The following is a 25,787-nucleotide window of genomic DNA, read 5'->3' on the forward strand; positions in this document are numbered from 1 at the left end:
GTCCATCTGCTATATTCTGACCCCATCTGTGGAGTGCTTTTACGTCTTCCGGGTTCATACCCGGCCTATCCACTTCTCTAATTAAGCAGTTTATGAGAAACCGTAATATCTTGGCTTTAGTATCCACTTTCTGATAGGCCATGGCCTCCTTAATACTTTCAGGCCCTACTCCTGTCTGGACAAACCTATATATTCGATCTAGGTGATCTGTCATTCCAGGTAGTGTCATTAGGAAGTTCGTGACTCGCCGTAAACGTACCGATGCGAGTAACATTCTCTCGTCATTCTTTTTACCAGGTACTGGATCATATCTACAGTCTGCAAGGCGATCTCCATAAATTGTAATATCTGTTCTAGGTGTACGCTGTTGCGCTATTTCTCTAAAGGTCATACGGTGGGTGGGTGGCGGGGTCTGGAAACCTATCGCTCCTCCGGACGCGCCTCCTGAGGCGCCGGCTCCGAAGGGGTTTGTCGGGTTTGTATCGAGGGAAGTAGGGGGTGCAGGGATCGGGGGAGGAGTAGCTTGTCGGGGAGGAAGTGCATAATCGTCCTGACCGTTGGGCGCAGGCACTCGTGGCAATGCGGTATTAACATATGCGGGAGCTACATCGTCTAGATAGGAGGAAAGAAAAATGTCCTTTGCTGTCCTCTGGTGTTTTTTTGTCGGAAGCAATGGGGGTGGTAGGTCGTTCGGTACTTCCGGAGAGGCCTTAGGCAAGCCCTCAGACAAGATGGGGAACATGCCATTCACGAGTGTATTTCGCTGTCTGTCTACTTGTTCTAATTTTACTCTGATACCTTCCTCAACTAATGCGTTTTCTCGGGTCTTGCCAGATTCCTCCTTACTCTTTTCTTCTAGTCTGTGTGCTTTTTCTGTGCGCCTATGCGATTCTTTACGCCATAACTCGATGGCATCCTTCTGTGACTGTCTGGCTTTCTTTTTCCATAAAGCTTCTTCTACTCTCATGATGCAATCTGCATCCCATGTCCCAGCAGCGGGCCATCTCTGATTCTCTGACAGTTCTTTAGTGTAGTCCACCCATAAGTCGAGGAATAAAACGGCATCTAGGCCGTGCTTATGGTACATAAAGTACCCTGGAGTGTCCCTAGGTGGAATGGGAACAGCTTCTTCCAGAACCCCTTTACGGGTTTTTATTTGTCTTAGTTTGGAGAACAACGGCATTCTTTAATCTGGCTACTTGGTTCTTACTTAGATATGAACACACTGAACATGAATACGTTTAAGCACAATAGATGATCGAACATTCACTCATACCACGACATTGAATGACACATCAAAAACATTTCAAGAACGAAGCACATTAATTACAATGAAAACCAACCAACTACGGGAAACAGGATGTACCGCTAAACAGTACAGATACACCTTACAGATGCAAACTAGATATACTGCTAAACAGTACAGATACACTGCTAAACAGTGCAGACCAGGCTCGTGTACCCGAACCCGTCTTGACCGGCACAAGTTAATGCGCACGTCAGGATGCGTCCCTAGCAACGGTACTCACCAGGAAGCACGGTAACAGAAGGCCTCGGAAACCCTGGACTGGACTGGGCTCGGACTGGATTCGGACTCGACTCGTGACGCAGATACTTCGGAACTTCGGAACCTGGTGGGCCTCCGTATACCTCGGATCTTGCTCTCTCAGCTAGGCTCAGGTCGGGATCCTCCGCACTCCTCACCGCCTCGTCTGGGTGTCGATCGCAGCCTCAGTCACCTCCGTTGGCCTGAGGGAGATACAGGAAATCCTGCGGGTACGCGTAGTTGTCCTTCCGGCTGTGGCAGGGGGCTAGGCCTGCAATGCACCTCCGGCGCGTGGGGTGGGGGAGGGGTCCCTGTTCGGGCGCCAGAACTGTGGTAAAATTAATTACCTATGCATAATTTATACGGTAAAATCAATAAGAATAACTCAGGTAAATAAGAGGCAAAATCCGGGATATTGAGGTTTACTCAAAAGGGTTTTATTCCTTAAAAAGGAATTGGGTTATTGGCTCGAGCCAAGGTGGCATACCATTCCGTCACCACATAGGTTCGGGAAGGGGCAGACAGACAACATTTTATTTACAGAAGTTCATATATATAGTCAATGCATTACAATAACGAATAGGCAGTAGGCGTAACAGCTGGAAAAGGGAGAGATAACATATGAATACGTCATAGAAAAGGCGTTGCAATAGGCGGGCATAAAGGCGTGCACTAAAGACGTCATTCATCATGAGGTCACAAATGGGTGGATTCATAGGAGAATCTTGCAATGTCAGCAGAAATTCATGGCAGAGATGCGCGCGCAGCAGCTTGACGTGTGTCTGACGTGTAACTGGAGGGTGAAGGGGACTTGACATTTGAACACCACAAGTGTAGACATAAGTCTGGGATGTCAGGTCAACCTAATCCCAAATCGTATCTGATATCGTATGTTTAAGGAACTGTAGTGTCTAGAAGGGAAAAGGTCTCTCGGGCGGAGGCTACCCTATACTGGTTGTGAGTGCGTGTATATGTGTCTACGTGTCGGCATGCGGGGTGAGGGGGCATGGGCTTACCATGGCAACGGAGTCTATGAATTACTTGCACGGAGACAGAAAGACCGGGCCCATTGCTCCTGCAGCTGGGAGGATGTTTACTTGAACTACGAGACAGGAATGTATTTTCGAGGAGTGGAGCAGATTATTCGAAGGTTGAATACAGTCTTGGCAGGCAGTGGCTGAGCCAAGCGCCGGAGCCGCGCAAGGAGTAAGGCAGGGGTCACTGGTACAGAGGCAGCCTGGGTTGAGGCCCTCAGAGTCGGAAGGCAGGAAGAGGCTCGATGGCAGAATCAGGGCCTACTTCGCCTGAGCTGAAAAACGTGTAAAGTGTACCACAAAAAGACGGTGGTACGGCATATATAGGGACTGAATATTCAATCCGTTCATGGCGGATCTGAAAGAGGACATGTTAAAGATGGACGCAAATGTATTTGCGTCTTCATAGCTGGCACAGGAGGGAAATCACATGCACTGCAAGCTAGTACATGGAGACGGTGGGGTACGCGCTGGGGAACACTACTCGATCAAAAATTATATTTCCTCACTAACAGGAAGCCATGATCCCCACAGGGCTCCAATCATTTTACCCTTTTCTCGCGTAGGCCTGAAGATTTCAGGTTTTTCTTTACAAGTGACAGGGAACTATGTCAGACCAATGGGTTCTATACCTAGTAACCAATGGCCACTCCCTGGAATTTATCAAACAACCATATACTACTCCGCCCAGGGGTCCCCATAGTTTCACAACAAATAAGTTATTTAAACGAATATTTTATGGCCTCTCTGGATGGAGAGGATGCAAATTTCTACATACCTGTCCACCCCAAACAGCACGAATATTTTCGCTTTCACGTGGCTGGCGCCCATTATAGGTGCGGAGTGATCCCGTTTCGGCTGAGATCGTCACCAAGAGCCTTTCACGAAGTACTTGGTACCAGTGGCAGCAGCATTGAGATCTTGAGGAATGCAAGTATTCCCCTATCTAGACGAATGACTGCTCAGAGGTCCTTCAGAACACGAAACCAAGATTGCCACAGTAGATGTACCCATCTCGTCTTTTCTCTGGGGCGGATTCTCAACGACAGCAAATTGCAGTCTCAGTTCAAATGTTTGCTTCGTTCCTGAAGATGTGCTCTTCAACGATACATCTCATACCCTTAGCATGGCTCAAAATGAGACCTTTTCAGGAAGACAAACAATGGGTTCGTTCGACGATACCATCAAGGTTACGCTGTGCATGATAAATTATGTATATTGCTGGTCGCAGACAGAGAATATAACCCAGGGTCGCACTTTCCTGCAAACCATTCCAGGGTTAGTTTTAACGACTGATGCCTCCATGAAAGGATGGGGAGGTCATCGGCAGGATTTGCAGAATTCAAGGAAAATGGTCTCAAAGACAAAGACAACAGCAGATCAACAGGCTTGATCTCCACAACGCTGTTCTGTTCCCCCAAGCATTCCTCCTGAGGATTGAGGGTTCCTCTGTGCTAGTCCAAACCAACAATATCATCAGCATGTATTATATCAATAAACAAGGAGGAACTGAATCGGCTACACTCTCGCAAAAGGTTCAGGAATTGTGAGAAGGTGTCGCATTTCACAAGATTTCGAGAGCTGAACACGTCAGGGCTCTCCACAATGCTCTGAGCATGTCTCAGTCAAACTGTCACGAGTGGAAGCTGGGAAAGGGACAGGTGAACCCAGTGTTCCAAGTTTGGGTTAAGCCGGCACGGGATCTATTTGCGTTCAGAGAGAACAAGGAAGGCCGATATTATGCCAGCAGGTTCCCTTAACAGGGATCAAGAGGGAATGCCCTGTCCATGCAATGGTCAGAAGTTTGTGCATACGCTTTTTCCCCAATGCCATTGGTTCCGAAGGTGTTCTGCAAGATGAAGCTGGAAGGTTACCATCTGATTCCGATCGCGCCCCGTTGGCCGACATTGGTTCTCGGAACTTCTGCTATTGTTTACAGGCAAGCCCATTCGGCTACGGCCTGAGCCTACGATGTTGTCAGGGGACGGAGGCCAAGTGGTTCGTCCGGACCCACAGTCACTACACTTGCACGCACAGCTTATCATTTGTTAGAGTTCAAGGGCATCAACGTTTCAAAGAACTGTTGTGAAACTTTGGCCAAATCTCGTACCCAATCCACAATCAGGGCTTATCGCCTCAAATGGAAGCGATTTTGCGGTTGGTGTGAGGTGAATGCCATTCACTCAATTAGTTACTGCAGAACAAGTTCTCCATTATCTGCTCTTCTAGCCAAGTGTGGGCTTAGTTTTTTCATCGAACAAAATGCATCTTCCAGATTTAGGAAATGTTTAAAGTTTTCTTTTTTCTGCTCTTCGGCACTTGCCAAACAGTTTATGAAAGGGCTTTTCCGAGCCTTCTCTCCAGTGCGAGCACCCTCCCAGAGTGGGAACTCGGCATTGCTAGAGCAGTTAATGCAGTGTATATTTGAGCTGATCCAATAACCAGATCTCAAATTCCTCACCTGGAAAATTACCCTTTTACTGGCTCTTACCTCTGGAAAAAAGGGTTTAAGAGATCCAAGCTTTCACTATAAAGGAACCCCTCAATTTTACATTTTCCTCGGAACTATGTAACCCTTTGGACAAATCCCAGGTCCATTCCTAGGGTACCAACACAATTTCACTCTAACGAACCGGTAAGCTTAAAGACATTCTTTCCGGATCCGTCTCCTTCAGCTGAAAGAGTAATACACTCGCTGGAGGTTTAACGCTGTTTAAGATTCTAACTACAGAAAACTAAGGATATCAGATGATCCAGCCAGCTGTTCGTGGCTTATGGTCAAGCTACTCTTAGAACAGCTGTAACAAAGGCAAGAATAGCCAGTTGATTAGCATCTTTTCTGCCATGACAAGACTAACAAACCTTTGCAGAGGAAGGTCAAAGCTCTTTCCGACTAGAACAGTATCAACATTCACAGCTTTGTAGGCTGGAGTAATTCCAGAAGATATGTGGATCTGTGACATGGAAAAATGTCCACACGTTCACGAGACATTACTGCCTTTAGTCTACATGTCAAGAGGGTTCGGCACTTGGACAGGTGGTCCTACGCTACCTTTTTTCGTTAATACCAGTTTCTGTTACCCTTTGGCTTTTTAAATATTATCTATGCTTGCCTTTATTCATGATATGAATGAGGTTATGCGATTTTAACATTTATATTTATATGTACTTTAGTAGATATATTGGATGTGTATGAGATTTACATATCCATGTTTGGACTTTATTATGCATGTCTCTTTAGTTTCTTATAACTCATGTTTTAACTTTGAAGGTTTGCATTATCAAGCCTCTGGTAACAAATAATGGATGCAACTGGGAGTTTATCAGCAAACGTCTCCCACCATCCGCAACCGACTGTATACTTGGTATACTGCTTGCTATTCTGATTCAGGCATGTGAATCTATGAAAGATACCCCAATACTGGATAAGAAAACAAGTTACTTACCTGTAACTTCAGTTATCCTGTATTGGTATCTTTCATAGATTCACATGCACCCACCCTCCTCCCCGGAGAGTCAGTTCTCCAAGTTCGGGATACTTGGTCCCACTTGTGCTACGAAAATCTGAGGAGAGCTGGCTCTGCAGGGAAGGTTCTAGAGGGTGCTGTAAGCTGATTGGTTGGAGCAAAGACTTTGGTCTTTTTAGCATAATGATGTAGATAGGCTACTATAATATAGGCCTCAGGCCTTTTCTAGGGCCTACTACTACAAAGTGCTTTTGGCACTGCTTTTTTTATTTACCGTGGGACTCCCGCCTCGACGACGGGGAATGATTCAGGCATGTGAATCAATGAAAGATACCAATACTGGATAACTGAAGTTACAGGTAAGTAACTTGTTTTCTTATTCACTCAGACTGGCCCAGCTCAAGATGGCGCCACTTCAAGCATTCACGCTTGTGTACATCATCACGATAACACAATGTCTGTGGAACATATGCAGCAAGGCCCACAAGCCTGTGAATGCAAAGACTGATAGTGGTGTCAAGTCTAAAAATAAAAGGGACTACAAATCTCCAGTTGTAATTTGATCAATTCCTCTCTGAACCCGCGTGGTAATCCACAAATACAACATTTTGATGTTTGTTGTGCACTTGCTTCGCCTACCAAACCCTTTGCCCGTTTGTGGTACTAAAATCGAAGATAAAATGCAAACCTAAACACATTAGCAGATGCTTTTTTTTTTTTTTTTTTAGACAACCCATCGTAAGCAGCATCATGTAAAATCACCGATTCTGAAAAGCCAGGTTTACTGAAAAGAAAAGCCTCATGGCAAAGCCACTACGTTAGCGTCAATGTGTACTAGTGTCTCGCTTTTCCCCAGTATGTGTTGCATTAGAGTAGGCATGTTTTATTTTTATGTCTAATCGTTGTGATTTTATTTTCACAGTGGAGTAGTCGGGCATACAGTTACTTTTAATGTGAATAAAATACTGCTATGTCATAAATGCTTTTCTTTTTTTTCCAAAAAAGAAAGAAAAGAAAACGACAGTGAGCAGTCAGTGCTTCGTGTCCTGGTTTCTGCCCCTTGTTCATGTCTCATCGAGTACTGAAGCTACAAGTAAACAAGTTCAAAAACCCCTTGTATATTAAAAGCGTGTTTTGTACCGCATAAAGCGGTATGCTTTTCTTTTATGCTTAATAGATGATGTCTCACGTACATTATTTGTGTATACCCCTTATAGAAAATGCACTTTTCCTGGCAGATCTTCTGCTTCCCCCTCAGGTTGATAAATTGTCTGTACACAAGATAAGCATTACATTGCTCATCAGACAGATTAGTGGGTATGTGTGTACAATCTTTGGCATATTTTACATCGCTGCATGACTTGTTTGAAAAACGAAAGCACTTGGTTAACCAGACTTAACAAATTGATCAACAAAGATTAATTGTCTCGTGTGCTGCAAAAGCAGGTTTCTGCAGATGGTGCTGTCTGGTGTATCATTCGATGTGAGATGGTGGAGTTTTTCAAATGATTTCACTGGGACTGCTTCGGGTTTGTTGCAGTTTAAGGGCATTCATTCACACTCAGGTGCTGCACAGATGGCAGAACTGAGCTAATATGGAAAAATGAGAAACAAGTGACTATTTAATGTAAGGAATGCATGTTCTTCATGGCAAGTAGGTGATGCGATTGCATACAGGAAGCCCTGCCAGATGGCTGTACGTTAAAACACATCGCTCCTTCAGAGAATTAAGTATAGGCAATTTGCTCAAATTTTCTGCAGGCCTGCTGCATATCACATTAGGGGAAAGGGAATGAGAGATTAAGTGCTTTATTTATTGGAAGTGTTTAGAAGAAGTTGGCAAGTCTGAAGGCCTAGTCTGTTCCCCATATGTGCAGAACTTGCTCTTTTACAAACAGGCTATTACTTTACATTCAAGTGAGAAGTGTATGTTTTTGTGTGAGGGTGCGTGCACATTCCAAACGCGTTCTTATCGGGAAGTTATGGTTTTTACTCCGAAGAAAAAATAACGTTTGTTACAAAAAATGAAAAACCACAAAAACATTTTCAAAAGTGGTTGTAATGTGAAACTAGACACAATTCAATTTGAAAGTAATCGTACACGGCGTTCCTCTAAATCTTCCCTTTTAAACCATCTAAATAACCCCCATTGACTACCTGCATAAAATTTGAAATGAAGTAATTGATCAAACATCTTCAAAGTTAGCAATTAAAAAAGCTATTCCTGCAGAGTCGCTATCACCTGGACACCTGCCATGCAAACCTTAACGCACATATGCACTGAGTTGCAAAATGAAGCCGCATAAGCAATGAATGGTCGCTCTTTCCTCCTCCATTAATGTTTGTGAAAGTCTGAAAAAATATGTCATAGGAGAATAGCCGATGCTGCACCAAGTCTAAGGAGACGTGTTCAGGTCCACCCACTAATTCAGCGGCCATGGGGGATTATGTAGGTCCTGCCACTCCTTGTCATTATACACTCTCATCAGGGGCGGCTCTAGGCTCATGGCGGCCCTGGGCAGGGAGCGTAGGTAGAGGGCCCTGGAAGAGGGGGTCCGGGCGTGCGGAGCGCGGAGGCAAATGAAGATTGGGGGGGTCAGGGTGTTTGGAAGTGGAACAGAGCCGGAGGCCGCCAAATCCCTGCCAGGGGCCGCCACGCAAATATGTATCCATCCTCAGAGGATTATTATATTAAGGATATATATTGGAATAGTGGCCCCTGGGGTTTGGTGGCCCTGTGCAGGTGCACAGTTTGCACATGCCTAAGGCCGCCCCTGCTCTCATCTGTCCGGAGGACGGAGCATCCTTTGTCTTCTCCTGTCCTTGAAAAAGCATGCCTCAAGCACGGAGTTCACCACTGAAACCCCCCCTTTCGCCTTGCCTAAGTTTGAGAGTGTTTGTTTACAAGCTGAGTGAGGGAGGGCCGCCATTGCAAGCAAATGGATTTTCCATAATTTATCATCAGTCTTGACGCTAGGCTTAAAATCACCCACTTCCTCTAACAATCTCAGGACTGAATCTTCCATTGCGTTCAAGGACACCAGGAAGTTATCCACCCATAGGAAACATCCTGTGTCTTGTGTTCTGCTACTGCGCTGCCGCCCAACAAAGTAAGCGCTTTTGTTGCGAAAGGAAATTCCTGTTGGATGCCCTTTTTCAGTACCCAGCTCTTCAATATCATGGTACCGAAATTAACTCTTACTAATGAGTAAATGTACGAACGACTAACACATTTAGTGATTATGTATTGGCATGCCCTGAACATGAATGCCTAGTGTAGTGTTGCATGCTTTATTGGTATCTACTGATGCCACAGCATGTGCCTCCGAGCGCATTACGGTTTCCTGATTAATGTGCCCTAATTGCCAGAGGTTAATGCTCATGTTGCTGCCATTCAGAAAGCCTCATTTATAAGAGACAGATATATGTTAGGTCTCTATTGAACCTTGGAAGGACCACTGCCTCCATATTTAACACAGACTGTGGCAATATACCTTTGAGCTCTTTTGCTCTTCAAGAGTTTATCTGTTAATGGTTCTTTAGGCATTTGAAATCCTTCACTAGACGTTCATCACTTCCAGGAGTCTTACCCAATGGTATTCTCTTGGGGTGACCAATATCATCTCCCTTGTCAGAGGCTGCTCAAGTTGGCACTTACTCTCTTTTACAAGCGCAACACCTTTCTCGATTCTTCTCTCCTCGAGCCAGGCAAGTTCCCGACTCCCAAGCCAGTTCTGGCGCTGCTCTCATGCAGCATGAGATCAGTGCAAGGATTGAAGGGAGCGGCCTCTATCAACGCTCACAAGAGCACTGGAGGCCTTTGCTTTCTCTAACCAGCTTTCTTAAGACAGTTGGGTTAGACAGGTTTAAAATGCACATGCCTGGCTGGCCGTCGCAAGATGACATGAGCCTTTTAAACTAGAGAGCACACAGCTCCCTGCTGCCACTCAGCAACAATGACCCACCCCGTCCTGGTGCTCAGTTGGGTACGCGTCATTTGCTGAAAAATAAAATGGTAATAGCCCTTATTACAATTTTATTTTCAGATCTGGCCTGGCGCTTTTGTTTGTGGGGCAACGCTCCTCTGCTCAATCGGAGGATCCAGCCCCTGGTCTTTCTGCTATTTATCGCCAAGCCCTTGTGATTTGTGAAGAACATGTCCACTCGCTTGAAACCTCTTGCTCAACAATCATCTGACCCTATAACTCTCTCTTTGCGTTTTCATTTTTAATGTCCTATACAGAATTTTGCCCAGGCCTTCCATGATCTGCCTGAGTTTACACTTTTCCTTTACAATCTTCACCCATGACTTTTTCAATGAGAGCTCACTCTCAAGCTTCGCCTTTTACCCTTGCCTTTATTCAGAGTCTTTATCTACCTTGTTTAACTACAAATGTTTTATTAATGCAGGCAGTGCTCTTAACTGCCTTAATGTCTTCCCTCTCCATGCTTCCGGGGATGACCACACCATAATTATTTAAAGCATTGAGCTTCATTTCAGCCTATATTTTGCTAGTGAAATAATTCTGTGGAAAGGCCTCTACCCTTAGCACCTGGCTGGTGGTAGTCAATAAAACATTGTTCCATGTATATTCCTCAGTTAGGCGAGAGTGGTCAAAGTAAACCATATTAGAACATTGGATTGTTGGGAGCTCAATTGAAGACAATGGAGTGCTCCCGGCTTCTACGGGCTGGTAAAGTCCCGCGGAGCAACATTCCAATGTTTTACAAAGGCCTCTCGGAGCTCGAGGGGATTAAAATCCCTTCAAGCTTCGAGAAGCCTTTGTTTTATTTGTTAGAACATTCTGCCCTCTAGAGGCAGAATGTTCTAATAGCTTTATAGCCCTTAGTAGCAGGGCTATACCGGCTATTAAAGTCCTGCTCCCTTGTTAAAGTCCCTTGCCTTCGGCTCAGGCCTTTAACACGGGAGCGGGCCTTTAATAGCCGGTATAGCCCGCAACTGCTGGCTATAAGGCTATAAAATAGCGTTTCAGCAAAACTTGCATCCTGTTGGAAGTGAGGAAGGTCTAGCCTTGAGCAGTCTTCTCTTGCCGTTCTGTCTATCATATTCAACAGAGTTCTTCCTTGGGCTCTCCAATTCGCTGGCAGCTTTGCTGGTTCACTCACTGCCCAAGTATACATTTCCCATCTAAAGTCCTGGATTCAACCCTGTCCCTGCAGTTATCTTCCTCCACGCTCCACGGTAGCACTACGCTGAAATAAGTTCGCAGACATTCCCTGGTCACTAGTGGTTTGGTCCACTTCTCTGAGCAACTGACTATTGATCATGCTTCTCGCAGCCTCCCAGCTTTGATATGCCGTACACTATACTTGAATTGAGCATGGAACCGTTACAGCCACATGCTTATTGAAGGCCTTTCATCAGATATTTTGTTTTGCCAATAGTCTTATAGACAAATAGGGCTTAAATTACCACAACACACTGCTGGAGGACACCCATTGCACTTTATGGTTGTTTGTCTAATCAAAGTAAGCTTGAAATTTATACAAAATGTTAACTCTGGCCCATGGCGTTATAAACTAGTTGATAGTGGATCATTAAAGCACATCACCAGAGCACTACATTAGCACTTAAGGGCCATTGTATTGGCTATTGTACAATGGATTTACATTTTGTCTGTTCCCTAATGCTGTAGTTTTTTCATTTCTCCTTCTACCCTGAATTTTCTTTTAAATTCGGTCACACTACATTGCAAGAGCATACAAATAAGGTTGGAGAAAGCAACAATATCTCCTGATGTGAACATTTGAACCTATAATTTACTATTCTATTTTATGACTAAAATTGGTGCATACAAATTGAAGAAAAGCACACCCAACATAAGAGCTGTTAATATCTCTTTAAACAAGGTTTGCATACATTGTCTTTGCAGCTTGGTGAAAGCGGTTACTGTACAGGTCATGAACCGGATTCTATGGAGTTCAGCACCCTCGGAGGTTGGGTGGCTACAAGAGCATCTGGCATGAAAAAGAATATTTATGGGAACATTGAAGATCTGGTAAAAAAAAAGTTTTCTACATAAAGTTAGGCAATATTTCTGTGATAACTGATATGAACCTGAAAATAAAAGGATACAATTAATGTTACTTCTAAAATAGTTTACTGCTCTTACTTTGTGTCATTGTTTGTGGTACTTGAGAACTTAGGCCTGGAAACAATACCTTGGCATTTTTAAAAGTATTTGTGATGAAAGTGGGTATTGTGTAGGGCTGCTGTGCACTCTGTCGTTATGCTTGTATGTCCCAGCATGCTTTACCTTTCCAATTTTATCTTTAGCGCAAACTGGTTTGGACAGCAACCAATGCCCTATTTTTTTGGGTGCTTTTTTATCTTTTTATTGCTTTTATCTTTCGGGTTTTGCGGGCTTGTGTGTGGGAGCAGCTGTTCTGTGGGTGAACCCACTTAGATTCTAGCCATACTTTAGGAGACTTATTATATATCTACTTACCCTCCTCTCTGACACATTTGTTCATAGTTTCCAAAGACAAATGTATCAGTTTATATGAGATGTTATTGTACAAGTGTATTTTATCTTGAAAGGTCAAAGATTTGTTTGAGGAAGTGTGGGAGAAGAGAAGAGGGTTGGTTTGAAATGTTCTTTTCATGACTGAAACATACACATGATATAGGTTGATTTCTTAGATCCAAATGAATGAGGTCTTCAGCTCCAGAATTACACACTGATCATGCAGGGTAGACTTGAACAATATACTCTAATGCAGATAAGCCTTCTAAAGAGGCTTACCAATTCATACCACCTAGAAGGGCTCCCAATTTAGAAGTAGTGGAGATGTCAGCCTTGTCTGGTGATAACCATCTTTCTCTGTCAGTCAACACAGCCCTTCAATATAGTGACCTGGCCTCATTCCTATTCCTCATCAAGGCACTCTTCCTCCCTATTGTTGATACTGCATTTTGAGAAGGCTGCAATTTTCACATGGTTCTCAAAGTCTGCTTTAGGCAGATAACACATCTCTTAAAGTCAATGTGCCTTTCACTCTACGACAGCTGGGCTGAGCGCAAAGTTTCTTTTCTAATCAGCAGTGGGCTTCTCCAAGGTTTGTTATCCTACGTGAGGGTGCGGCACGTGGAGAGAGCAGCCTTAATTTAATGGCACTATCTAGTGGAACTTCAGGAGGCCCATCAAGGGGTCATCGATAGAAGGCCTACTGACTTATCAGCCCTGAATCACAGCAATGAGCAAACACACTAGGAAATGGGACACATAGGCTGCTGGACTCCCCTAAGTGTCACTGACCTGGCTACACAGGGTGACGGACTGAACATGCAGTCGCAGGGCCTTGCAGAAGGTCCCACCCTACAGGACGCCCTCTAGGCCATACAGCCTCCAGAGGTGTCCTCGAGACTTAAATCGACATTCTGGGTGCCAACCTGGGTATCCTTAAAGACGATCACAGACGGCTGGTTGAGCGAGTCACGACAGCTGAACGAACAATCATGGAGATCCCTGCAGACTTTGCAGAACTCCGTGTGAGACTTAACACTATGGAAGGGATGGTCTATGCATTAGAACTCCGAGCGGAGGATGCCGAAAACAGACCCAGCACCCGCCAAGTCGAACACCAGCAGCACCCACCTCAAGTGCATCCTGCTCAACACCCGCTCCGTCCACAGACACGCCATCGAACTCTGGAACCTCCTCGACACCACGGCCCCTGACGTTGCCTTCCTCACGGAGACCTGGATGAACGCCTCTTCAGCGCCCGACATCGCCATCGCCATCCCAGAGGGCTACAAGATCATCCGGAGGGACCGCACCGCCAACCAGATGGGAGGAGGCATCGCCATCATCCACAGGAACACCATCCGCATCACGACCAGCACCGACAACACCCTTACCACCGCCGAACACCTGCATTTCCAGATCCACACCGACCCGAAGACCACCCTCAGAGGCACCCTGATCTACCGACCTCCGGGACCACGCACCCAATTCAGCGAGGACATCGCCGACTTCGTCAGCCCGCATGCCCTCCCCTCCGCTGACTACATCCTCCTGGGGGATATATGATGTTACAACGCGGACTTTTACTCCGCATACCGTTACAACGCGGTTTTTACAACGCGGATCATGTAACAACGCATGTATTTACAACGCATTTTTTTACAACGCAGGTACCTTTACAACGCAGACCATTACAACGTATGTATTGGTAAGTATATATTAATAAGAATAATATGATAGTAACTTAATTTTAAAAGTATAATTTAAGTATAATTTAATGTAATTTTAAATAATTTAATTTCCGTTAATTAATTTAAATTTAAATTAATGTTACTTTATTTTTACCATGTAACCCTGTACCCCAGAAACTCTAAACTGACCCTAAACACCCCCAAAAAAATAAAAAAATTTTTTTAAATATAATTAAAATTAATTATTGTAAATTAAAAAAATTATAACTTTATTTTTACCCTGTACCCCTGTACCCCAAAAACTCAAAACTGACCCTCAACCCCAAAAATAATGCAAAGTAATTTAATTTAATTTATTTACTATTAAATAATTTAAATTTAAATTAAATGTAATTTATTTTTACCCTGTACCCCAAAAACTAAAAACTGACCCTGAACCCTAAAAATACCCCTTTACCCAAAAACTAAAAACTGACCCTGAACCCTAAAAATACCCCTTTACCCAAAAACTAAAAACTGACCCTGAACCCTAAAAATACCCCTTTACCCAAAAACTAAAAACTGACCCTGAACCCTAAAAATACCCCTTTACCCAAAAACTGAAAACTGACCCTGAACCCTAAAAATACCCCTTTACCCAAAAACTGAAAACTGACCCTGAACCCTAAAAATACCCCTTTACCCAAAAACTAAAAACTGACCCTGAACCCTAAAAATACCCCTTTACCCAAAAACTGAAAACTGACCCTGAACCCTAAAAATACCCCTTTACCCAAAAACTAAAAACTGACCCTGAACCCTAAAAATACCCCTTTACCCAAAAACTGAAAACTGACCCTGAACCCTAAAAATACCCCTTTACCCAAAAACTAAAAACTGACCCTGAACCCTAAAAATACCCCTTTACCCAAAAACTGAAAACTGACCCTGAACCCTAAAAATACCCCTTTACCCAAAAACTAAAAACTGACCCTGAACCCTAAAAATACCCCTTTACCCAAAAACTAAAAACTGACCCTGAACCCTAAAAATACCCCTTTACCCAAAAACTGAAAACTGACCCTGAACCCTAAAAATACCCCTTTACCCAAAAACTGAAAACTGACCCTGAACCCTAAAAATACCCCTTTACCCAAAAACTAAAAACTGACCCTGAACCCTAAAAATACCCCTTTACCCAAAAACCCAAAACTGACCCTAACCCCTAAAAATACCCCTTAACCCCAAACATATAACATTTAAAATCTAACTATATACTTACCAATACTTACGTTGTAATGGTATGCGTTGTAAAGGTACCTGCGTTGTAAAAAAATGCGTTGTAAAAACATGAGTTGTAACAGTATCCGCGTTGTAATGGATGCGTTGTAACAGTAGTGCGTTGTAAAAAATGCGTTGTAACAAGTGCACACCCTCCTGGGGGACCTCAACTTCCACCTGGAGAACAACAGCGACCGCAACACCAGCACCCTGCTCGACAACCTCGCCAATCTTGGACTCAAGCAGCTGGTGTCCACCCCCACCCACCTCGCCGGACACACACTCGACGCAGTCTTCTCATCCAGCACAGACATCGCCTTCAGCCACGCCACAGAGCTTCAATGGACGGACCACAGCTGTGTCCACTTCACCTTCAAAAGAACGACGACCCACCACCACCAGCAACAGGCTGCCCGCAGAAGCTGGAACAAGATCACAGCCGACCAGCTCGCCACCTCCTTGAGCCAGCACCCTCCTGCCAGCTCAGCGAACCCCAGCCAGGCCGCAGACAACCTCACGAAGTGGATCAGCAACTGCGCGGACGAGCTCGCCCCACTGAGGACCCCGCCCAGCAGACCCGGCAGCAAGAAAGCCCCATGGTTCTCCGACGAACTCAAGAGCTCCAAGAAGAACTGCCGAGCCCTCGAGAAAGTCTGGAGAAGGGAACCAACACCGGACAACAGGACCACCTTCAAGCTTGCCACCCGGAAGCACCACCAGCTGATCCGCGCCGCCAAGAAAACTGCATTCAAGGACCGGCTGGACAACAACGCACACAACTGCAAGGAACTCTTCAACATCGTGAAAGAGCTCTCCAACCCCAGCGCAGGAAACAACGACATCACCCCATCGCAAGACCTCTGCAACTCCCTCGCCTCATACTTCCACAACAAGATCGCGGACATACACAACAGCTTCAGCACTCAACCAACGAACGCCAAGACCGAACCACCGCCCCCCACCACCACCCTCCGCGCCTGGACTCCGATCAGCACCGAAGACACCATCCGCACAATGAACTCCATCCACTCAGGATCTCCGACCGACCCCTGCCCCCACCACGTCTTCAACAAGGCCGACGCTGTCATCGCACCCCACCTGCGAGACATCATCAACACATCCTTCGACACCGCCATCTTCCCTGAGAGCTGGAAGCACGCCGAACTCAGCGCTCTACTCAAGAAACCCACAGCGGATCCCACCGAACTCAAGAATTACCGCCCCATCTCGCTCCTCCCGTTTCCAGCCAAAGTCATCGAGAAGACCGTCAACAAACAGCTGGCCGCCTTCCTTGAGGCGAATGGATCCCTCGACCCCTCACAGTCTGGCTTCCAAGCCAACCACAGCACCGAGACCGCCCTCATCGCCGCCACCGATGACATCCGAGCCCTGATGGACAACGGAGAAACAGCGGCCCTCATCCTCCTAGACCTCTCCGCGGCATTCGACACTGTCTGCCCCCGCACCCTAGTACAGCGCCTCAGCAACGTCGGAATCCAGGAGAAGGCTCTGGAATGGATCATCTCCTTCCTCGACGGAAGAACACAGAGAGTCCGCCTACCACCGTACAAGTCAGAGGCCACCGAAGTCATCTGCGGCGTCCCTCAAGGATCCTCACTGAGCCCCACCCTCTTCAACGTCTACATGAGCCCCCTCGCGCCCATCGCACGCCAACACAACCTCAACATAATCTCCTACGCCGACGACACCCAGCTGATCCTCTCCCTGACCAACGACCCCGCCGCCGCCAGAGCCAATCTGCACGAAGGAATGAAAGAGGTAGCCGAGTGGATGACGACCAGCCGCCTGAAACTGAACTCAGACAAGACGGAGGTCCTCATCCTAGGCTCTTTGCCCTCCGCCTGGGACGACTCCTGGTGGCCTCCCGCCCTGGGCACCGCACCCAAACCAACAGACCACGCACGCAACCTGGGCTTCATCCTGGACTCCTCCCTCTCCATGACCAGGCAAGTCAACGCCGTCTCCTCGGCGTGCTTCAACATCCTACGCATGCTACGGAAGATCTTCTGGTGGATCCCCACCGAGACCAGGAAGACCGTCACCCAGGCCCTCGTCACCAGTCGTCTGGACTACGGCAACGCCCTCTACGCCGGTACCACCGCCAAGCTCCAGAAAAGACTCCAGCGGATCCAGAACGCCTCAGCCAGACTCATCCTCGACATCCCACGAACCAGCCACATCTCCGGACATCTCAGAGACCTGCATTGGCTCCCCGTCAACAAAAGAATCACCTTCCGCCTCCTCACCCACGCACACAAAGCCCTACACGACCAAGGCCCGAGCTACCTCAACAACCGAGTCAACTTCTACGCTCCCAAACGCCACCTCCGCTCAGCCAACCACGCCCTCGCCGCCGTCCCCCGCATCCGAAGAGCGACAACAGGAGGAAGGTCCTTCTCCTACCTGGCCGCCAAAACCTGGAACTCCCTCCCGACCAATCTGCGCCTGACCCAAGACCACCTCTCCTTCAGGAAGAAGCTGAAGACCTGGCTGTTCGAGCAGTAACGGCACCCCCATCCCCCCAGCGCCTTGAGACCCTACGGGTCGGTAGTGCGCTCTATAAATGTCTTGATTGATTGATTGACCCAGCAGGAGCAATATTCGTGTTCTGAGACTGCCCAAATGAATCGAGGGGAACATGCTGTCATTCCTGGAGAAATGGCTGAAAAGTCGCCCATGGGGCAGCTCCACGACATGTGTTTGCCAGGCTCCTACATTATAAGGACCGGGATCATATACTGGTCAAGCCAGGGCAGAAAGGTGAGCTTAAATTGGAAAACAGCAAAATAGTGATCTTTCCGGACTTCACCATAGAAGTACAGAAACAGGGGACACCATTTCTGGAAGCCAAGAGGCACGTCTGGCAAATGAGAGTGGCATATAGCATGTTGTTGCCTGCCAGACTCAGAATCGCGACGCCGGACGGAGTACAGTTCTTCAGAACATGCAAGAAGTATGTGAATGGATTGACTAGCACCCACAGGCTGGTCCTAGTCCTATTTTCTCCAATAACAAAGAACCTCATGGAGGTGCCCCCTCAGGAGACAAGACTCTGAGAACAGCAAAGAGCTCTTGAGGTGGCGGCATCAATGAGTGGTGGAAGGGCTAGCCTGGCTTCAACTGTGGTGGATGGGTCTGACCATCCCTTGGATTAAGACGGATAATATACCCCACTCACTGACTCTGAAACTATAATGTTTATGGTGAAACCTAGCACTGCTGACTAACTCGTATAGTGTAAACATAGTAATGTGTGCATTTGTAGGCTTACCCTAACTTCTCTTCCTCGGTCCCCCATTTTTTTTGCTTTCACTACCGGTGGCCAGTGGTGGGTGGAAATCAGGGAACAACCCTTTTGATGCTGGTATACCAGCCCCTTGGGTCTACGTCTGAGGATCATGCTGTTCATTAGGATGAGGGGAGTAGTGGAGAATACCCTTGTGATTTCACGACTCCCTCCCCACCCCCCCTTGATTGTAGTGCAGTCCATGCACCGGCGTAGGTTTGAGTTTTGAGTGACAGTTTAGTTTGGGGGCGTTTGCCTTTCTTGTCCTGGGTGAGTGTGGGAGTTGAGTAGTTTCTTGTTTGTTAAAGATCCTCCAGTAGAAGCATCTAATCGCTAAAGAAGGCACAGCACTGCAATGCATATGGAGGGTTCAGGCATATTACTCCACCTATTCGGCCTAAGCCTGAGGCACATTAATATGGATAAATACTGGGACTTCATTCCAACATACTGGGAATATCATTGACCAAGGGGAAAGATATGTTGTGGTCACAGTATGATTGAATGCAGGGATATCACACCAATTAGCGTCTATGCCCCAAATGTAGTTCAAAGGGCATTTCTGCTGAATTATCACATGTATTAGCCCCTCATTTGATGAGTTCTGTTATTATGGGAGGATACTTTAACTGCTAAAATTGATCCGATGTCCTTTAGTGTAGTTCTAGCTGATTCTAGACCAGCTTCTTATGCTAATCTGGAGGTTGCCCTGGGTAGTTTCTCCAGTTGGATTAAGAGGGCGGTGGCCCGGTTCCATCCTACGTCTCTCCACAAGCTGCCGAAAAACTCTGCATCCCAGCCGTGGTTCTCGAACAAGCTAAGACTGCACAAAAAACACTGCAAAGAGTTAGAACGACTATGGCGGCTGGACTATTGTCCATTGGCTAAACTGAACCTCAGAAAGGTTCAGAAGCTTTATTATTCCTTTATAGCTTTGGTTAAAAGTCTATACTACACGGATCATATTGATCTAGCTAGGAATAACTCTAGGGAGATCTTTTCTTTTGTCCAGAGTTTTATGGCCCCTAGAGTGGAATCTGCTATTCTTCCTGCGTCCAATGCCTGGTGTGAGGCACTGTCAAACTTTTTTATTGATAAAGTTCACTCTATTCAGGCGTCTTTTACGCTAGGTGAACTTCCTTTGGTGAGGCCCCCGCCCCTGGACACGTTGCATGCTGAGTCGCCTTCTCTGAGAGATTTTTTTCCCTATTGATCTTCCTGAGTCACTGAAGATCCTCAAGGCTCTGAAGTCAGGCTCCCCGTCTGAGACCTGTGCTGCCAGGCTTCTTGCCTCGGTCGCTGAGACTGTGAACCCGGATGTCAATAAACGTATTAGTCTCTTCCTTCAGAAGGCTCAGGTTCCTTCATTATGGAAGCAGGCCAAGATCTTGCCCCTCTTAAAGAAACACACACTGGATCCGCTGATTCCAGCTAATTACCGCCCTATCTCACTCCTACCTATCATGGCTAAGGCCTCTGAAAAGGTGGTGAATAAACAATTCACTGATTTTGTGGAGGGTGCCGGCCTGCTTCATCCAGCTCAATCCAGATTCAGAGCCTCTCATAGCACTGAGTCGGCCTAGGTGGAAGTCTCGGAAGCTATTCAGGAGTGTCTGGATGCTGACGGGAGGGCTGCTCTCGTTTTGTTGGAGCTCTCAGTAGCATTCAATACTGTCCCCCACTCGCTGCTGCTTACCCGCCTTGCAAGAGTGGGGATCTCGGGTGCTGCTTTGAGCTGGCTAAAATCTTTTTTGGAGGGACGCACACAACAGGTTTGGCTTCCTCTTTTCTCCTCCAGGCTGCAAAAAGTGACCACTGGCGTGCCGCATGGGTCCTCTTTGAGTCCCCTCCTTTTTAATCTTTGTTTCCCCTTTGATCTATTTGGCTGAAGAACTGGGGGTCAAAATTATAGCATATGCAGATGATACCCAGTTGCAGTTTACCTGGGGAAAATCTGAGTTCAGAGAAAACAAAAGAGAGAGTAAGGGATTGTGTCCACTTATGATGGACGAGGAATACTCCTGTTCCCCTGGTCTCGGATATTGAAAAACAAATGAAGGAGTATCACCCGATGTGTAGGCTGAAGGTTTTCCAAAATTGGAATAATTATTCCTTTTCTAAAAACCCCTCACTCATCACCTAGTGGTGACATGCTTCATCATCGGGGTCCACCCTGGTGGCCTAGCGTCACCAGGGTGTGCTTCGACACCTGTAATACAGTGGAGCAGGATGTGGGATGTAAGTGCAAAAAACGTGTTAAAAATTGTCCTGGTTTAACTTTGTAAGAATGAATTTTATTGAAAAGCAACTGGACAATGATAAAATAATAAAAGTGAGATACTGGAAGGGGAGTTACGACCTACATATCTCAATATGTGTTCATAGTGCGTTGGTCAACATGTTTCAACCGTTAGGGAAGATTCCCGGTATTCATCAGGACCAAGGAGATGGATGGTATGAGCCCCCTAAAAGACCCACCCTATCCTAAATCCTTAAAAGACCAGCGGTAAGGTGTACCAAAGGTGGGATGCTCTAAAAAATGAGGAGCATAGATACAAAAACCTGTGGGGAGAGCTCAATTCTGACCCGCGGCTCATCATCGACGTTGTTCGAACTGCGGCGACGGCCATTGAGCCTCCCGTCCATATCTCTCTTTAATTGGAACTGCAGCAACATTGAACGTTCCGCTCCATGCCGCAACCGGCACAACAAGGAAGCCGCAAATACTTTACTTCTAAGTAAACAATCAGGGATTCAGCCTTGCGATCCAAGGAATAAGTACCTGGTTGCCCCACTACCACAAGCCCCGGCGATACCATTAGCACTCTGCCTAAGGAATTATTAGGACCAACGTGCCTAACCAACCTCACCAACCGATACCTCTAATCATGAGGCGCTCTTAATTCAGGCAATTCTAATTACATAAGTCCTGAAGATGATCCCCTTTATTAATTGAGCGAGGGATCGAAACGTCGACACCCATGAGTGGTCATACATGAGAATAATTTATATTTGGTGTTGTATGTACTACTCCAGGCAATACTGTCAATATTCTTTACTTATAACAGTGCCCTGCCTGCTCTTTTCTTTTGCCTGAAACACCCCTTTCACCCTTTCCTATTTTCTCTTTTCCTCCCAGTACAGCACAGGATTGTGTCTTGCTACTGCTGTAGAAATGTATTATAACCATTTACCTTCTATTTGTTGAAAAATAAATTCCTTGCCCGGCTGGACAAGGAAGCTAAACATATAGTAGCCTATTGTGTTCTATATAGTATTTGTTCTATTTTCTAAAAAAGCTAAGAGCCTTTGTTCAAAAAAACTCATCCTAGACCTCAGGGCACTCAACACATTATTGAAGAGTCAATCGTTCCGTATGGTGACTATCCAAGAGATCTTGGGGTCACTAGAGGAAGGAGACTTTATGACGTCTGTAGACCTGCAAGATGCATACTACCACATCCCTATACACAAAGGCCACAGGAAATTTCTCAGATTTGCAGTGGCAGGTCAGCACTATCAATTCTGTGTCCTCCCATTCGGCCTCAAGTCGGCACCCAGAATTTTCACCAAGTGCCTCTCCCAGTGGCAGCCTTCCTACGTCAGCAAGGACACCAAGTCTTCCCATACCTGGACGACTGGCTGGTAAAAGGACCATCTTTGAAAGGCGCAGTCAAGTCTTCCAGCGCCTGTCTCTATCTTTTCCAGCAACTGGGTCTGATGCTCAACCACGAGAAGTCAACCTTACAGCCCTCCAGAGTTCTTTCCTTTCTGGGGGCGACATTGGATACAGAATGTTCAAAAGCATTTCCATCTCAGCAAAGGAAGCACAAGCTTATCACTCTGGCCACCGCAGTTGCCTCGAGAAAAACTTTGCCGGTCCGTACTTTCAAGTCCCTCCTGGGGATGATGTCTTTATGTATCCTACTTATTCCACACTGTCGGCTCAGAATGCGCCCTCTGCAGGAGGCCTTGACCAGGCAATGGACTCCGAGCACGGGCTCTTTCGAGGATCGCATTGTGATAACACAGCAAATGTCCAAAGCCTTGCTATGGTGGAGGTCGTCCAAAAACCTCTCGCAAGGACTAACATTCCTGCTGCCTGCAGCCCCACACGTGATCACTACGGATGCCTCCCTAGAGGGTTGGGGAGCGGTCCTTCAAGAGCTGCAGATCAGCGGCAAGTGGACGGACCAAGAAAAGCCGCTCCATATCAATCTCCTAGAGCTGAGGGCAGTTTTTCTATCTCTGTAAGCTTTCCTACCGCGCATCCAGAACTCCCCAGTGCTTGTCATGGCCGGCAACACTACGACAATGCACTACTTGAACAAACAGGGAGGAACGCGTTCGCTCACACTATCTCGCGAATCGCAGAAAATCTGGAACTGGCTTGTGCTCCACAGTATCACGTTGTGAGCGGAGTATGTCCCAGGCAAGGACAACATCATAGCAGATGCTCTAAGCAGACCGAGATCGCTGTCCCACGAATGGAGGCTGGAACAAGAAGTGCTGGATCACATCTTTTCGGAATGGGGAAGACCGCAGATCGACCTTTTTGCCACCTGGGAGAACGCCAAATGCTGCAACTTCGCAAGTTGGCATCCCCAACTGCGGTCCCTCGGAAATGCATTTTCCATCGCATGGCGCAACGTGTTTGCGTACGCATTTCCGCCATTTCCCCTGATACCAAGCGTCCTCCGAAAAATGAAGACAGAACACTGCACCCTGATTCTGATTGCCCCGTTCTGACCGAGGCAGCATTGGTTCACGGACCTCCATCGCCTCTCAGTCCACCCGCCAATCCGTCTGGGCCAACATCCGTCCCTGCTCACGATGTCCAACGGCCAGGTACAGCACCCGAATCTGAAATCTCTCAGATTATCGGCTTGGCTCCTGAGTACAGAGAGTTCTGTCAACTAGACGTTCCGCAGGAGTGCAAAGATGTCCTCGCAAAAGCAAGAGCAGAGAGCACGAATAAGACCTATTCGTTAAAATGGAAACGCTTTTGCATTTGGTGTAAGGACAAAGATCTACATCCCTTTAAGGTTACTCCGGAGCAGTTACTACCATATCTGCTACACCTGGCACAGGCGGGACTTGCGCATGCCTCTATCAGAGTACATTTGGCAGCAATTTCTCGCTTTACAAGAACTTCAAAAGGACCCTCTCTCTTGTCACACAGGTTAATAAAACAATTCCTTAAGGGGCTTTACAGATCCTTTCCTCGCCCACGGAGAGTTCCACCAACATGGCATCTTAATGTGGTCCTCAACCAGTTGATGAAGCACCCTTTCGAGCCTATTCACAGAGCAGATGTCAAATACATCTCCTGGAAAACAGCCCTTCTTTTGGCCCTGACCTCAGCAAGAAGGGTCAACGAACTACAGGCTCTTTCAATACAAAATCCCTTCATGCAGTTCAAGGAAGACAGAGTGGTTTTAAGAACTAACCCTCGCTTTATTCCTAAGGTCCCGTTGGACTTTCATTTAAATGAACCTCTAGTCCTCCGATCTTTCTTCCCAAATCGAAGCACTGCAGTTGAAAGATCTCTGCACTCTTTGGACCTGAAGAGGTGTCTTAAATTTTACCTCGACAAGACAAAACATTTTAGGAAAACGAACCAGCTTTTCATCGCTTTCAGTAGACCAAGAAAAGGCATGCCGCTTTCCAAGCAAAGTATTTCACGATGGATATCTTCGGCAATTGCCTTTTTCCACGACAAAGCAGGACGTCCATTACACTCCAAAGTAAGAGCTCATTCTACAAGAGCTGTGTCCACATCGGCAGCGCTCTTTGCTGGGGTGCCAATATTGGACATTTGCAGGGCAGCGACCTGGAAGTCGCCGCATACCTTCACCAGGCACTACTGTCTGGATACGGAACTGATGCAGGATGCAGCAGTAGGCCAGGCTGTGCATCGCCATCTATTCCAGTGAGGTGAGCCTTCCTCCTTCCCGCCATCCATTGCTGGTATGCACATTTATTTACTTATTTCTTGTTACTTGTTGATGGCTTTTAGTAGTATATGTATTATCTAAGACTACTGTATGCTGTTCCATCAGAAATGTGCATAATGTACTGTTTACTACTCTGATTCAGGCATGTGAATCTATGAAAGACACCCATAATACTGGATAAGAAATGCGTTACTTACCTGTAACTGCAGTTATCCAGTATTGGTGTCTTTCATAGATTCCCATGCAACCCTCCCGCCTCCCCTGGAAGGACTCACTTCTTTCTCTAACAAGTATTACGCCTACCTAGCTTGGTGCGTACGAAAATCTGAGAGACTGAGGCTCCTGACAGGAAGGTTCTAGAGGGAGCTGATTGGCTACCTTCTGGAGTTTGGTCCTTTTTACAAAAGGACATAGATAGGCTACTAAGGCAAGGCCCTTAGGCCTACTTTTCTCTATGTATGTCTATAGGACATTACTTTTCTATGTACCGGAGACTCCCGTCTCGACGACGGGGAATGATTCAGGCATGTGAATCTATGAAAGACACCAATAATGGATAACTGCAGTTACAGGTAAGTAACACATTTCTTACTTTTTAGGGGTTTTCAGGAAGACTTCATCCATTAGTCTGTGATTGTGTCATGTACATTTTTCTTCCACCCACTCCAGCATGCGACAAGGGGCATTATTAGCCCACTTCAGCCATTGACTGACTTTACTATTAGATACACCATGCTGCCATTTCACAATGAGGACATCCACACACGGTAGTTTTCATCAGTGCGGGTATAGCATGGTAATGTGCTTTGTTTCTTCTTTTTTTTTTTTTTTTTAGACCTTTGCCTTTAGCCAATTTTTCTTTAGAAGCAATAAGGGACTCGTAGCTTTCTGAACAATAAATATTTGCTAAAACCATTACAAAACAAAAATAAAATTGCCAAACAGCTGGCAGCCAATGCCAGACCTATTGGTTTTGCCGGTGCTTTTTACACTTGGTATGGGATTGCCCAGTCATCACTGACATTTGGTCTAAGATA

The 25,787-nt window shown here is 46.3% G+C and overlaps 1 protein-coding gene across 1 annotated transcript in view; it reads left to right on the top strand.

Annotated features, from left to right (window-relative positions):
* The window catches only part of AGPS (alkylglycerone phosphate synthase), a 760,022-nt gene that overhangs the window by 320,137 nt on the left and 414,098 nt on the right, over positions 1 to 25,787 (top strand). The window contains exon 9 of the mRNA XM_086956197.1: positions 11,942 to 12,067. Within this exon, the coding sequence (XP_086812323.1) occupies positions 11,942 to 12,067 (126 nt within the window). The remainder of the gene's footprint in view (positions 1 to 11,941; positions 12,068 to 25,787) is intronic.

Source organism: Lissotriton vulgaris, chromosome 2_1, assembly GCF_964263255.1.
Source record: "Lissotriton vulgaris chromosome 2_1, aLisVul1.2, whole genome shotgun sequence".
NCBI lineage: Eukaryota > Metazoa > Chordata > Amphibia > Caudata > Salamandridae > Lissotriton > Lissotriton vulgaris.